Here is a 16,122-nt window from a genome sequence, read left to right on the forward strand (position 1 = left end):
CTTGTTCAAACGGTGCTGGGCGTGTTGACAGATACAGCCGTATGTACAGGCCTTTTATTTTCCTCTGTTCTACTGTCGGGGAAACAAACACCATTCAAAAAGCGGCCAGCATTTGTGTGAACGCTATCCACTAAACAAACAAAACATCCATCTTTCCCATCTGTGCCATTCTTTTTTCTGGAGCATAAACTCCTGTGACACACTTTCCCCAGGAGCCGCTCGCTAGTTAGTGCCAACAGGTTGTTGGGATCGGGCCTCACGTTACCTCTCCGAGGGCTAGGTGGTGTCCACAGCTATAAAGCATGTCAATGTTGTGCCTTTGTGGGAAAGTCTAACTGAACTTCACTGCTCTGCTTCGCTGAACTGACCTCATATGTGCACAGCGCTGGGGTCCCCGTGTTCCTGCGTTGTGTTGCGATTTACAGAAGTCTGAAAGCATGAGGTCAGGTTTCATCGAGAAGAAAACGGGATCCCATTATTGTGTTGGTTTCAGTCCAGTGCAAATGGTGTCAACGTCCTGCGTGCTAAAATCTGTTGATTCTTTTCTGGAAAAAAAGTCAGAAATGAGCTTTCCCTTTAGAACAACTTTTCATGTAAATGTGACAGGAATATGGTCCATTAGAAGATGATGATAGTTCATGGAAAACAAACTGGGATAACCGCTCTCGGTGGGTTTCCAGGAAATAGCTTGTGTCAAGCTAAAACATGTCAGAAGACAGCTTCTAAGGCACAGTGGCTGAATACTAATGCTGAATCACAAACCAAAAATATTTCATATTTTGTCCACAGCAACATGAGCTTTATCCTTTGGTGGGTGACCTCAAACATTCAGAACTTCCTTTAACAGTCGTCATTTAAGCCACTTATCACTTCCAGTTTCATCATGTGTGCTTGAACAGACCCACTTTACCTAAAAAAATTAAATATATATATATATATATATATAACCTTTGTCTACAGATGATTAATACTTCACTTATTTTCAGCTTGAGCGCCTGGCATGCTTATGTTGTGTAATTCTGGAGAGTACTTTCAAGGAAAGCTCATTGATTTCCACTGGGGGCCACATGAACCTGATCTGCCCCTCCCCTACAGGCACATGTATCAGTCCTTCCAACAGTGAGGGTTATTGTGAAGAGGAATTTCCAAATCTCTGCACCATGAAGAGAAGGCTTTTTGTATCATGGAGATGAAGACAGAGAGCTGCAGAGCACGTCTCATTTGCTTGCAATCACTGCGTCCCCTCTGCTGATGAAGTACTGACTGCCCATTATTTTTAACTCTGTCGACCATTATGTGTGTCAGCAGTCACACAGGTAACCTTTACCAGCCCTGCAGATCAGCTGTAAGAAGAGTTTTTGGACTAATTCATTCAGATCTTAAAGGTACTGTTTCCTTTGTGAGCGCACTGGTGCTCCCAAAATACCTTTTTGTCAAATCAGAGGTGACGGCTGTGCAAGGTTCGGCTATGTTGTTTTTCCCTCCTCACAAAATAATGAAATGCAGTTTGTCAGAAGGAAAAGAATGAGAGGAATCTTTTGTTACGGGATTCACGAACAGTCATTTGTCTCTCCTCCATGACTGAAACAAGGAAACTGCAGCCGTGAAATTCGAGGAAGCTAAATTGCAAGTCATGGCTGTATTGCCACACACTCACCTCACCTTTCATGTCAATTTTTGTGCAGAAAAAAAAGATAATTAACTCCATATGGCTGTAATTGTAATTACCATTGAAATATGAAGCTGACCTCTGAAAGTTATAAATCCTGTTGGGGGAATGTCTCTGCTGTGTTTTAACATTAGATAATGCCAGTGATTCAAGTTTAACACTGTATTGTCTGCGTCTGTGTGGATGGAAGCTCATAATAGCATCTTAATGGTTTTACTGGCATGACTGGACTTATGTAATGAGTCACTGTGTGCCTTGAAAGTGTTATTGTTACACTGCAGTCACATGCCTGAGGCTGCTTGCGGCGCTGCCTTTACATTAGGCCTCATCCTCATGTCCCCGTTATGTCACCTGTAAAGTGAGTGCGAGAAGCCGCGAAGGCTTAAGCTGGTGTAGAGGAACTGCACAGCACTTTGTGTCCTATCACGGCATCTCAAAGATGCTAAGACACGTTGGACATAATTGTGGCTTTTGGAGTGATTTATCAAGCTTTATTTCTGCCCTTCCCTCCCCGTCTGTAAGCCAAATAATGGATCTGACCTGATGAATGCTGAATTTATCATCCCAGCATCACAGGACAGGCCCAAACATACCAAGTTCTGGCTCTCAGACCTGCAGTCAGCATGTGTTTATACTCACATGTAACCTTTTTATTGTGAACCTTATTTGTTGTGACTTTATTTTTTTGGTTTTCTGGTTTTTGTGTTTGTTTCCTCACTCTTCTTCTAACTGTTTTCTGTCCACCGGTAACCACTGTAACCCTGTTTCATACCGTTATGCTGTCAACTATAGGCTATACTTGTTCAGCTGCCCCCGGGATGTTAACACATTGTCTATTTTTTGCCTATTAACATAGAAGATGTGTGTAGACTAAAAAAGGGATAAATAGAAAACAAAATGTTTTGTTGGCTCAATGAGGGGGGGTAAAAAAATCCATGTCGCAACTTGATTAGCAACTAACAGAACATAAAAAAGACATTTTAAGATTTGATAGTGGAAAATAACACAAATAACTACTTTAAAATAACTTTAAGGTGTAAAGCAAACTCCTCCAACTGTTGTTTGGATAAGCAAAATAGCAATAACTATAGAGGGGCTGATTTGAGTTATGTTCAGATAAATGTGTCACACAATCTGATTATTGCTTCAAATAAATCTACATTTCAAACCTACATTGGAAATATTGCTCTGTTTAATTTGCATGTCAAGTTTGGCCCCTAGAGTAGAAACCCCTAAAATAAACAACACTAAACATGGCTTTTAAGAATAAGTCTTTATGTATTTCTCTATGTGAAACAAAGGACTAGTATACTACACAAATAGAAGCGGATACTGTAAGAGACAGAGACCATCTCTGTGAAATAAGTACAGAACATGAAAATACACATACCGGTATTATAGAACTGTAAATTATTGCTTGTTTTGCTACTTTGTTTTCTGGATTCCTACAATACAAGACACAATATTCATATTTCAACAGAAACAGTACAACAGTGACAAACTGTATTATTGACCTTTTTAGTAGACGTTTCCCAGAAAGAAAAGAAACATTCAAATTGTTGAACTGCTGAACACAACACAATGACAATTGGTTTTGATTGAGCATCTTCAGGACTTATTGTTACACATTTTTGTCATTTTTTTTTTTTGTTTGTTTTTTCCCCATTACATCATTGCCAAGAGAAGCTGTAACAAACTGCACACTGGGACTGGCCTCAGCAACAAAATAAAACAAAGAAGAGAAAACAAAACAAAAACCAACAACAACAAAAAAAACAACACTTGGCTTATGTACAGAAATATACATTTTCATTTCAACTGTCACCAAAATGTACCCAGTTTTAAACACCATGACCAGAGTAAAAAAATTCTTCCCTCCTGTTCCACCACTTCCTCTTTATCATAATCCACCTCAGTAGTCCACCAATCTGCTATCTGCTCAGATAACGGTGGCAACTTTACTTTAGTGCCAATAAAACTGCACTCTGCCAGCACAGCGATTTTCAAAGAACTGTTTAACTTTCTCAAAAGATAAGATGAATGTTTCTTGTGGACAAACACAAAAACAAAGACACTGATTTTGTTCATCCTGCCTCTTTTCAAAACTGACTTGTACTGCATGTCTACACGTTTTTCCTAACAACGCTCCCATTGATCCGAAAGGCCTGAATTTCTCCAAGGTTCACACGAGCAAAAAGGAAGTGGAGCGTTTCACTCACTGCAATATGCTGGTGAAAAGGCTAACCAGGTGTTCAGCTTGAGATAAAAGACAAAAAAAAACAAAAAAAAACAAAACACACGACAGAAAACATAAAAGAAATACAATGTGCTTCCTAATTTGTCTCAAGAAGGACAGTTTCATATCGAGGAAACAAAGAAAACGCTGAACAATAAAGTGCTCACATGCAGATGAACTTTTGCTCACTAATATTGCAAAAAAAAGTTGGATTACACGCTGCCTAAGGATAAACGAGGTTCAGAGTCACTGCTGACACCCAAAAGCCCAGTTAGAAACTTCTAAACACTGAATGATTTCCTTAATTTGGAAAATTAAAGCACTCTAATCTGATATGGGACTGTAGGAGGAATTCCATAAAAAAAGAAGAAACATGGAAGAATGTTTCCACTGAACATCACCGGAAAAGAATTACGTTAATATAAAACAAAAATGTAAGAAAGTACTGCAGTTAGGTTGAGGAAAAAAAAAAAAAGATTTCTTTGTCATTTTGACAAATATGCAGCAGTGTCTGAGTATGAAAAACCATTTTATGTTTGGATGATTATGAGGTGAGTAAATGCTTTGGTTGATATCTCATGAGGCTACCTAATTTTCCCTTTTCTCAGCAAAATGCTTCCAGGTAAACTACAAAATCCAAAAGCACTATTTCCACAAATCTATGCGACACTCAGCTATTTACAGCGAAAAGCAGCGCAGTACTCTGGTGCGCAGCAGGAGGTGTTTGAAAACCCCGCAATAGCTTGGAGATATCAAGAGATACTCAGTGCAAAACAAGCTGTAGGTTTCAGAAGAAAACCAGAGACGCGGAAAGTGGGTACAGTTTTAAAAAACATAACTGTGACATTAGAGATATGAATTAGAAACAGAATCAGAAAAAAAAAACAAAAACAAAAACAGACAACATATCAACCCCTTGAAGAAAATCGGGGTAATGAACTGTTTCTTATCCATCAATACCCCCAACAAACAAAAAGGACAAATGCAAATTTGCCATCAAGTTTAGGTCTGAACTGTCAATCTTCCAAAAAATACCCCATCAAACCTTATTTTTTCCTCCTAAACACGCCACTTGAGACTCTGTGTGAGGATATACATTTGCATCAAAAGCATCACACCGTTTCCCTGTCATCACAAACAACAATTAAAAAAACCCCAAACACCTCAGCTCCTTGTCGATAGCGGTAACTAAGCATGCAAAAAGTGCTGGGGTATCAAATACATAGTAAGAATCTAGTAATCACATCTAGTAGTTTAGCAAAAAACAACACCTCTCCAAATAAAAAAGACAAAAAGCAAAAAACGAGCAGAAAAGAAACTCAAAACAACCACCACAACTTTGTTAGTCACATACGGTGCTTCGTGCTGTGTGCGATGTTAAATAGGTTCCTTTTTCTTGATATATCTTGTTAGTATTTGTATTTCAATACGTATTTTTTGTAATACAGTATATACATGCAGACAAGAGCGGGAACATCACACACTCAATCTTGATGCAAGCTGAAGCTACAAACCAGCAGATATGATCAATGAATGAAACATATACACACGCACACATATGTGTTTGTGTAAATACACATATACACACACAAACATATATATATCTATATATAGATATATATATAGATATATATATATATATCTATATATATATTAAAACCCATTTATTATAAAAAGAAAAGAAAATGTCATTTCTCAGAGGTGCATGTCCTCAACCAAAGGTTACTGTACACACAACTGTAAGAGAAAGGGAGAGGTACGGCTAAGAAGCTAACTAACTAGTAGGTTACAGAGCAGGACTAGCGATGAGAGCTAAGTGCGTGATAAGTGACAGGTGCCTGTGTTTGGGACAGGTATTTGGACCCCTCTTGCTGAAAGCGGGAGGGGGGGTGGTGGTGGAGTTGGGGGCGAGCACGCCCGCCAGTCCCCACACTGTCCGCAGAATGTGATGAGTGTGTGTGTGATTCTCATCCATCCCCTTCAAGCCACCTCATTCCATCGCCACACTCCCCACAAACACCACAGCAATGTTTGTTGGTTTGTTTTTGCTTGTTGTTGAACTGAAATGAGGGGCATCGACGTTCTCTGTGAGTGCAGAGACGAGAGCGAGAGGGCAGGTGTGTTGCGGGTTAAAGGGCGGTCGAGGGGCCGCGCCGGTGTCGGGGTGTGTGTGGGGGGGTGGGGCCTCTCTAGTTGAAGACTTTAGGGGGTCCGTCGGGACGTCTGGTCTGGATGATCTGCTGCTTTGGCCGTGCCGCTTCATCCTCCTCTGTCTCGCTCTCACACACGTGGACGACCACGCTGGGGGTGGACTCCGTCCCTGCATGGAGCTCATACTTTTCACCTGTAAGAAGGACAGCAGGGATTTTAGGACGGGACGGAAGAAGGAAACACCATCGAACACTGCAGGTAATGATGAATACTGAGGTACTGACAAACATATTACCTTGTTTACAGGAAGAAAAATTTCACCCCAGTAATTCACATTTTTCAAATTAAAATTGTACTTTTGAATCAAATCCTTAACTGTTAGAGGATAAGCTGCCAAACAGCAGATTCTGATTCTGATATTTATTTGACAGTTATTTAAATTATGATTCAACATGAAAACATTTTAAGTTGCAATGATTTGTGAGATTAAACTTTCAGTAATAACCATCGTTTACTGTAATATACCCAATAATAATGCTGCTCCTCATAGGGGATATGTTCACAGTTATCTGATAATAGTACTGCTGACTGCTAGCTTTCCTTGAGATGTGAATATTATCACGTAATACAGACAGGTACAGCTCTGGTCATATGAGCAGCAAATGAATATTTACAAAAATTTTCTTGAGGAGCAATTTTATAGGACAAAATTATCTGCAGTTTTTTTGCTCTCGTCAGTAATAATTCAGCTCTCATGTGAAGGACGAACAAAACAAAGCTTTCCTTGGAATTGTGCTGCTATCTGTCAAGATGCCAAACTCAGTGGACTGAAAACATGTACTCGTGACATTGTATCACAGTTGCCATGGAGATTATATCTGACAACTGGCAGACGGGAGGAAATTGGTCTGGTAGCTTTTCACTGTGGTGCCAAACAGGGAGACGGACAGTGAATGGAGGCCTGCTGTTACCGCAGGGAGTTGACAGAGGGAGGCAGCGCGCTGCGCCGCAGCCCGGCGCTAATCTGATGTTAGATGCCACGGTGTGAGGTGGAGAACAAAGCCTTTTTCTGAAGTCTCATGTTCCCATGGTAACGGCAAAATGTGTCAAAACTGGTCCTTTGGGCTGGACACTGGTGCGTGTGCGTGAAAAGTTGAATCATGTTTTTATCGATAATCAAACAAAAGATGATCGCGTTTAACTGAATGCAGTGTGAACACAGCTTTCCAATTCATCAGCATTAGTAGTCCCAACAGACACAAATGTGGAGAGGCATTGTTGACATGGCACACCTTTCCGTGTGTGCTGGGTGACATTTTGTAAAGGTTGCTGCAATCTAAAATCTTGCCAACAAGGCAGACAAAGCAGTCATTACTTGGCACAAAAGTTGCTGGGAAACAAGGCTGAGGGAAAAGGTCGTAAAAATGTCCAAATCTAATGATCTTGCTAAAATCTTAATGGGATATAAACCGCAAGAAGTATAGTGTTGTAGCCTTCCTCCAATGCCTTTTTCCAAAGTTATCGACTGTCCCCCCTTTTATCACACTCGTTACAGTATTAATGGTGATATATCTGACAAATATCTGTCATCTCAGAGTCTATGACTGATTTTAGACAGAGGCATGCTTCTAATTTCTCCAGCTGATTTATTTCAAAATTACACTCTTAAATAACACTCCTCTGACAGGTGTGAAATGATTTCATGTTTGTATCTACTTTACCATTTAGAGATGAAAGACTCAATTAGTTTCTTTATCATAGACTGCTCAGTGCTCCATGTTTATGCAGATGGTTTTGTATTTAATGTGCGTGTTTGTCTGTCTACCACACAAGCTCATTGAAACTAGTGAGTACTGACCAGGTCCTAGCTTGGCTACTGCACACAGCAGGTCGTAGTTGATGACAGGTGTAGCATCGTCACTCTGGCTCCAGCCCACAGGTGGGGAGGCTGGCGGTGAGATCAGAAACTGTTTAACGGGCTGGGGAGGGGCCAGGTATGACTTGTCAATGTCCTCATCACCATTCTGGACCTATTGGAGAGAATATGACGAATGATGAGGACTGTGGTGTTCTATATATGAGATCATGGGGATATCAAGTGTATGTAGTGACTGATATATCTGGAATTTCACTCTGCAGATGTATCATGGTTCCCTGTTTTAACACACATGAGTTATGGACATAGCTTGAAAATCCCAAGTCTCTATAAAATGAAGAGTCATCAGCACCTTACTGACACGAGTGCAAAAGGTGAATAGATGGATTTGTACATGGTGAGGTGGTTGAAGGTCCAGTACTTCTAAAATTCATTGTAATATGTGAACAACAAGATGTCTACATATTCAAATCCAAGCCTGCAATGATGAGCACAGTAGGTTCATCACTCTTATCACATGCTCCCCTTGTTTTCTGTTTCTATTTGAAACACACGTCACTTTATTTACAATAAGCAACATGCAGGCACATATATTCACACAGCTTTGATTTGTCTGCACAGAAATCTGCATTTCACCAACTTGTCATCAGACTGCTGAAGAGAACGGCCTTGTATATAGAAGAGAACATCAACAGTTAAAGAAGAACAAAAAAGAAGGAAGTGGAAGGAGCATGAGAACAGTAGGCACCATCCTGCTTGGAGGGTCCCTGATCTATGTGTGGAGAGAATGATGCACTAGGACATAACTGTGTATGTAAACCAGCAGTGCTTTCCCTTTGATGGTTTGTGTTCCAGGCCCCCAGCCTGGCCTTTCCCAGACGACCTGAACTGACACTCACCTGGGCAAAGTAGAGTTTCAGCTTCTTGCCGTTGAACTCTGACTCGTGCAACTCAATGCGAGCACGGGCAGCGGCCTCTGGGGTGCTGAAGTTGATTCGGACTCTCCGGAAGCTTTTGAACATCTGGAAATTTGTCTGTTCGTCATAGATCCTAAACAACGCCTCAAACCTCTCCTGCAAAAACATACACAAAATGTGCAAATGGGGTTAGAGACTGAGGTCAGTTTTTTGACTGATGAGACATCTTGCATCATCTTGCTGAAATCATAAAGATCCTGGAGAAGACAAGTTACCTGCTCAGAGTAAAAGACACTTTACAGGAATAATGTAAACAGAAGAAAAAATCTACAGGCGGGGCTGAGCTTTGATTGTTTGGTAACCAAATTACCTAAAATTAATAAATTCCCATTACAATTTCCAACAAACAAAGAAAGCAACAAAAGCTCCCATTTCAAAATCCTGCTTGGTAAATGGCATAATTAACCATTTATTATTAATTGTTGGGCAGCCAACCAATTGTTTGAGTTGTATCTACGAAGAGGAGTAGTGGCTTTTCCCTGGAGCAGCTTAATGACATTTACCATTGTTTTTCTTTTTTTTTTATAATCTATAAATAAATCTCTAAATCAACTTTGGTAATTTATCTAAATAGGTCTATTTATTTTAAATATCTAACACAAATTGTTCTGTCTTAGGATGACTAATTAGTGGAAAGACAACAACCAATGGTGTGTTGAAGTTCTTATTCACCAACGCTTCTGTCTGAGCAGCAGATGCGACTAACCTGCATCCATTTTATATGATACTGCGTTTTCTGTTTGTCTTTTTGCTTTTTCCCTTTTTCCATTACTGTTTGGTTTTTGTTTCAATCTTTACTTAAATTTATCCCATCTTTGCATCTCTGATAATTGTCCACTCTTCCTAATCCATCACAATCTGTTTTCAACTATACCCATATGATACATTCCCAAATCTCCAATGTTTTCTTACTCAGTCCTCTCTATGGGCACCAAATTGGCCTCCTCAGCTGTGAACCCAATCAAACAGCTCAGTAAGAGGGTGAAAGGAAAGGCAAACTGCTGTGCTGCTGGGAGAGTTGGTTTGTGAGTAATCAGTAGCGCTATTCTTTGTCTCCAAGTACAGGCTGAAACACGAAGTCTGAGCCAAGCCTTCTGTCCCAGAAGATGGACGACTGACCATGCCAGGTGAGAGGGAACACTGTAATGACTAGCATGAACCTGAAGTAGTCTGCTGCAGGTTTTCATAGCTACTTGCTTCCCAAGGGTGCTGTCATGTCATTTCTTCTGTTTTCACTCCACTCATTTCAGCCTGCATTACATTATCACACAACAATAATAAATAAATAACCACTTTGCACTGTGGCACAATGGTGCACACCTTAAGGAGGAAGCGATACCATTCCCTCTTCCTTTCCTTTGTTTTATTCATGTGTCCCGACACATAAACGGTTGGTATCAAATGGAAAGTGCCAGTCTTAAACCTGTCCCCGATTGTGCTGCAGAATAACACCTGAATATGTTTCTGTTTCTTTTACAGGTCATGGGAGCCAGAAAAGTGAAACACTCCCACAACGCCTCCCCTGTTTGGCTGACACAGCACCTCTCACCAGGGTGGGAAGGGACCGTGTTACTTAGAGAGACAGAGGCTGGAGTTCTGTCCCTGCACATCGGTGACACCAGGTGTGTATACACTCAGCACCCTGAAATGAAAGTACTGCATGTCTCTGTCTGTGTGTCCTGTTGGTTGAGTCCTTAAAAAACCCTGCACATATATCTGGTCTCAACTTTGAAATTTTGCAATTCAAAACTATAATAGTTTGTAACTTTAACATGTATGAACAAATGTGACAGTCATGGCCTCAACAGAGAGAAGACAATATATAGGAAGCTGTGCATTCCTATAGAACAATATATCATTCTTCAGTATTGTTACTCATTTTTCATGAAGTATTAGGCATTTATTTTTCTTCAGTCAACTAATTTTTTGGTCAGAAAAAAATTTCAAATGCCCATAAAATTCTGTCCAGGTCAAGGTTTTCTGATCAAAATTCAAAGATATTGTCTTTATTCTGATAATCCTTTAGGGTGAAAATCCTTAATCCTTAAACACTGAAAACATTAATTTCATCACTCAACAACTTAATACCTTTCAAAAGTCTGTAGCATTATTTGTAAAACAAGGTATTACTATTTCAAGTCTGATGAAAGTTTCCCTGCAGCCGAGTCCTTTGAGCTTTGTCAATATGAAGCAATAAATGTGCCATCCCTCCTCTCTGAAGGGAAATCTCATTATCACTCTGTCTGTCACATACTGAGTTATAATGATTCAGCAAGCTGCGAAACACAGTTATTCTGCAGTGTGGTGTACACTGTGCTAATACAATTTGCATTTCAAAAATAAGCAGATTAATGCTTTTACCCATAATACCCTCTCCTACCCTTCTTAGTTTTATTCGCTGCCTTTCTCCCCATCTAAGTGCATCTGATCTTCCCATGCTAAACACCTCGGGGTAGCTGGCTAAACATCAGAGCGGAGTTCACCTTCGGGCTCCCTGATACCGTTTTTAGTCAGCTCACCATACAAGGTGCATTCTAAAGCAGAAGCATTGGAAAGAGGTCAAGTCAGGAATGTTTGAATATATTGACTCCTTTTACTCATTTTTAGCAGAATTTCAAACTAACTTAGCAATTAGGAAGCAGAACCAAAAAAGAGTGCGACTCACCATGATACAAGGACAGCCAAGTGTTAAGTGTGCTCATTCAAAATTGACAAACAACTTCTTTCTCTACTTGTTTATAGCACAAGAGGGAATTCATCAAAGCATTTCTATCAAAAACAGATCTGTGTTTTCATCAATTCAAGTCCATTTTTTGGGACTCTTATATTTTCCCCATCAGGTCTCCCGGTGTTTTGAACCTTGGACACAATCTGCAGCAGAAACAAAAGAAGGGACCTGTTAAGCTAATGTTTTGAATTTCACCCACCTGGAATCCATCAATTATAATTTTTAACAAAGCTGTCACTTTAAAGCAGTGAAACAATGATCAGGGAATCTTTTATGATATTTGAGTAAAATTGACAAATCCTGGATAGATTATGATCACTTCTGAAAGGGTTAGGGTTAGGGTGCCTTCTGAATTTATTTATTTTACAACTAAACACAAAACATTTTACAGTGACCAGCGACTGGTTGTTTGCAAACCCTCCTGATTATTATTAGCTTGACTACAAGAAGAATAATTTTTGGCCGATTGGCAGAAGCCCCCTTAGTAAGCAACTATGACTCAGGGGTCAAAGTTCATGGGTGATGACTGATAAGATCGTCTTTCAAATACTTCCACAAACTACGGATATTTACTTACTTCTAAAGTGATGTTTTGTGGTAAGAATGAAGACGTGGAAAAGCAGAATAGCATGCATGCACACTGTTTGTTTTCAACTCTTATGATACACCAATGGCTGATTGGTGTGTAAAAAGTGAGTGTGCTGATCACTAATTCATGCGGTCTCTATGAGCGGATATCCTGAAAGAATGAGAGGAAGAAGAGGAGGGGGAAAGGAGGAAGAGAAGAGGGGGAGCTGAGTTACACCCAGCTGAACCTGGCCAGCTCATCTGCCGTCACAATATTGCCTGTTGTGACCAAGCCCCACTCGTTTTGTTCTCATTGCATGTATGTATACATAAATGTTTGTTATATACGTGTGTATTCTGTGTGTCTCTATACGTCTGCTCTGTGTTTCACTGGCTACTTGTCCAGAGTTAGCGATTGGCTCAGCCACTCCCTGAGATCCTGATGGATACGCAGTTGAAGATGACTGAATGAATGAATGAATATGTATCCGTGTGCGTGTGAGAGAGTGAGAGAGAAAGTCTCAGCAAGTGAGAAAGCATGTATGTGATGCAGACGATGTGTTCACTGCGTCTCCATAATTAAGTATCTGGTAATTTTGTGGGTACATGCTCAGAGCATTGGCTCACTGGTAGCTAGTGGCATTAGTGTCAAAGCACAACTGAAGGACAACCCTTTGACTGTCAGCAGATATAGACTGGTACCCACACAAAACACGCATGCACACAAAACACACACGCGCACAGTTTGATCCAGCACCTGCTACTTCTGTATTTGCAGCGAGTGAGAGTTATAGAACAACAGGTGAGAGGGCGGATGAGAACAGCATGTCCCTGCTTTTCATTCTCAACAAAGAACACAGCATCTATTGAAGGTGGCAGACGACAATTTGATTGATCTCACATACAATGGCTAGCTAACAGGAAACACAAGGAAGTGTCTTATAGTTGGAGAACAAATCAAGAAAGAAATGTTTTGGCTTTTCTAACAACAGAAATGTGATGTGTGGAGGGGGGGTGGCAGCAAAGAGGAGGGGAGTGTGAAGTCACAGCTCTCAAATAGCTGATAACTTGTTTTTAAAACTTGTCACTGTTACAGGCATTCCCGCTGACTCTATGTTTCCCCATCATGTCACTTTTACATAACATCCACGGCGTACCGCAACACGCTCAATTCCCTTCCTGTCCTGTCATGGACTGCTGCATTACTAAGAGGACAGCGATGATTAGAAATTACAGCAACTAAAGACGATGAGCCAATGAGCAGTTGAAAATGTGAAACCTCATTTTTACTGTTTATATACAAAGGGAGGTGAAATCAACCAACCTCCCCTTGTGTGATTACAAGAAGTCAACCTACTGAAGAGACCAACATACAGATGGACGGTAAACTATTGTAACAGAAAACCTGTGTGGAGAAATGTCAAGTTTGGCATTGGACTGCAGCCACTCTACTGATGACAGTGGGGTTATCCTTCAGCAAATTGCCTCTTGGGTAATGAGGCAGTTATGTTCCTGATGGTAATGGAAAGGCTGTCATCACGGTGGCAACAGGACATGACTGCAAGCATGACTCACATTCAGCAGCACACCGAGGCAGCTAGCACAGTCAGCTTGTCGTCCCGGCACACAAGCGTCTGCACAAAAGATCAGATGGCTTAAGGATGAAGCACGGGTTTATTGGGTGATGTCAATGACAAGGTTTAGGGTTAGTCAGGTGGCAGAGCAATGAGCAGCAGTGATTGACAGAGCTGGGCAGAGGGAGATGGGAGACAGGAGGGGTGATAAAGCTGAGGCATGAAAAAGTCTCCACGACCATATATCTACATCACACCTCTTGCAAGTAATACTTCCATCAAGTGGAATTAGGAGGAACCATGTGACAGACGACTATGACTTAAGTGTTTTCCTTCTGCAAAGGCTAGATTAAGTTCCTTCAACACGTAGGGATCACAGACAATTATCAGAGCAGGAGGGCCATCCTGTTCTGTTAGCAAGGTAAACCATCAAATGTAAACATTCACTGAATCCACCAAATCCATCCTCAGCGGGACTGAAAACATCTTTTTAAATACTAGTTTCTGAATGTATTCTCAGCAAACTGTGTCTGAACTGTGATGTTCCCCCAAGCCTCCTACACACAGCCTACTCTCATTGTTAACGGCTCATTGTGCTGTTTTAAAGAGTTAAAGAAGCCTCACATGTTCAGCTCAAATGTGCTGTTCTATCACACCTTTGATGGGCCACGTGCCTGAAAAAGGCATCAACACATAGATAGAGACACAAGTGGTCCTAATTCTAATTTGAAAAGAAAGGCCTTTTACCACATGTAGAGATTTAGAGTACAGAAAACATAAAGTTCATTATCATCAGTCTATAAGAAGAACAAAAAAATTAAAAAAGGAGGTAATTGCCCAGATTCCACCTTTTTTTCCCCTCAGTGATTTGTAATAGTAAAGTAAATAAATGTTTGGGTTTTTTTTTACTGTTGTTTATACTATAAAACACTGAAGAATTTTCATTAATTGCAAAAATAGCCAGGAGGCTAAATGTTAAAAACAATAACCATGATATCGCTGGTATTAGCTGAGATATAACATTTACTTGCATGCTTGTCAATGTAAAAAGCTTCCAATTCAGAAAGAATGACAGAATCACAATGCTCTATTTTAATCTGCTGTCTCATTTAAGATAGTACAGTGTTCAAATCATGCTGGCGCTCAAATACCTAAATCCACAACTATAATCCACAAGACAGTGCAATTCAACATAGAATTGCACTGTCTGGTATTTTGGATCAAAATGAAAAGATTAACCAGGCCTAATTGGGTTGTAAAGAAGGGTTATTCTGTGTCCTGCCCCCCCCTGCATTTGGTGAAGGGTTAGTCTGTCTCTGCAACACGTGCATGGCTTTAACACAGTCTAATCCAGACCCTCGTGCCTGAATGGGATTTGGGGGAAAACCAACAAACTAGGCCACGGAGCCTCTGGGTGAGTCAAGGATAGTATTGCAATAAAAATAGACCATGCTGGAATAATTAAGAAAATTAATTTCTTAAGTGTGTGAACGATCATTGTTAATTACTGTCCTCCCTAAAGGGCCAAAATGGAACCAGTCTAATGAGGTCGAAGGCAGATTGTTGAGATAAGAGACACAGCTGGATGAAAAACTTCATACCTGCATGTACCGTCATTCCAGCACATTTTTGCTTATCACATTCCATATTTTTTTTCCATGACTGCTCCACAAACCGCAGCCAACTTTCCATTGCAGTTAAAGCTATCACTTGTGACATGAAAATGTATTATGTTTAAACAGAGCAGACCCTTTTAGCTGCTAAACATTACTATGAACACTCAAAACATGATGATTTTTTCCATTACATTTTTCAGGACTTGAGGACATTTTTCAAGCAGTTTGCTTATTAGCTTTTGTCAAATCTGTGAGTGAATGTATTCACTGATATCTATTTTTACTCTTTCAGGAGCATCCCCTATAAAGACTCTTTAATTATAGCTGGTTTGCCATTTGATAGCGTTTGAGTAGTGTAACCCTGCAATCAGTTTATCTCTAACCAAACTCACCATCAAATTAGCTGTCTGATGTTAAACAGCTAATATAACCTCTGACTGTTAATTACTGCTGAATTTACTGTTACGTAGGGTTTGGGCTCAAAAGTATTTTATCAAATCTGAGTCTACCTATTAAATTCACATTCGACCCTTTATTAAATCATCCCATTAAATGTAGCTTAAATGATTTGCAATTAACTAAGGTTATAAATAAGTACTTAAATCTGTCTTAAAGATTTACTTTATATCTGTCGTTGCCTGTTGTTGGGCAGGAAGCCAAGAAGAGGTTACCATTTTCAGTGAAAGCTGCTACAATAAACATTAACGTAAATTTAGCTTAATTTAAGG

At 40.2% G+C, this 16,122-nt stretch overlaps 1 protein-coding gene across 2 annotated transcripts in view; it reads right to left on the reverse strand.

Moving 5' to 3' along the window:
• Positions 1-2,929: 2,929 nt before the first annotated feature.
• Positions 2,930-16,122, reverse strand: part of rcan3 (regulator of calcineurin 3) — a 34,709-nt gene continuing 21,516 nt past the window's right edge. For both annotated transcript variants that reach the window (XM_029494433.1, XM_029494434.1), the window contains 3 exons: positions 8,832-9,005; positions 7,915-8,086; positions 2,930-6,249 (listed from right to left, as the gene is read on the reverse strand). In XM_029494433.1, the coding sequence (XP_029350293.1) occupies positions 6,095-6,249; positions 7,915-8,086; positions 8,832-9,005 (501 nt within the window). In that variant the 3' untranslated portion in view covers positions 2,930-6,094. The remainder of the gene's footprint in view (positions 6,250-7,914; positions 8,087-8,831; positions 9,006-16,122) is intronic.

This window comes from Echeneis naucrates, chromosome 22 (assembly GCF_900963305.1).
Source record: "Echeneis naucrates chromosome 22, fEcheNa1.1, whole genome shotgun sequence".
NCBI lineage: Eukaryota > Metazoa > Chordata > Actinopteri > Carangiformes > Echeneidae > Echeneis > Echeneis naucrates.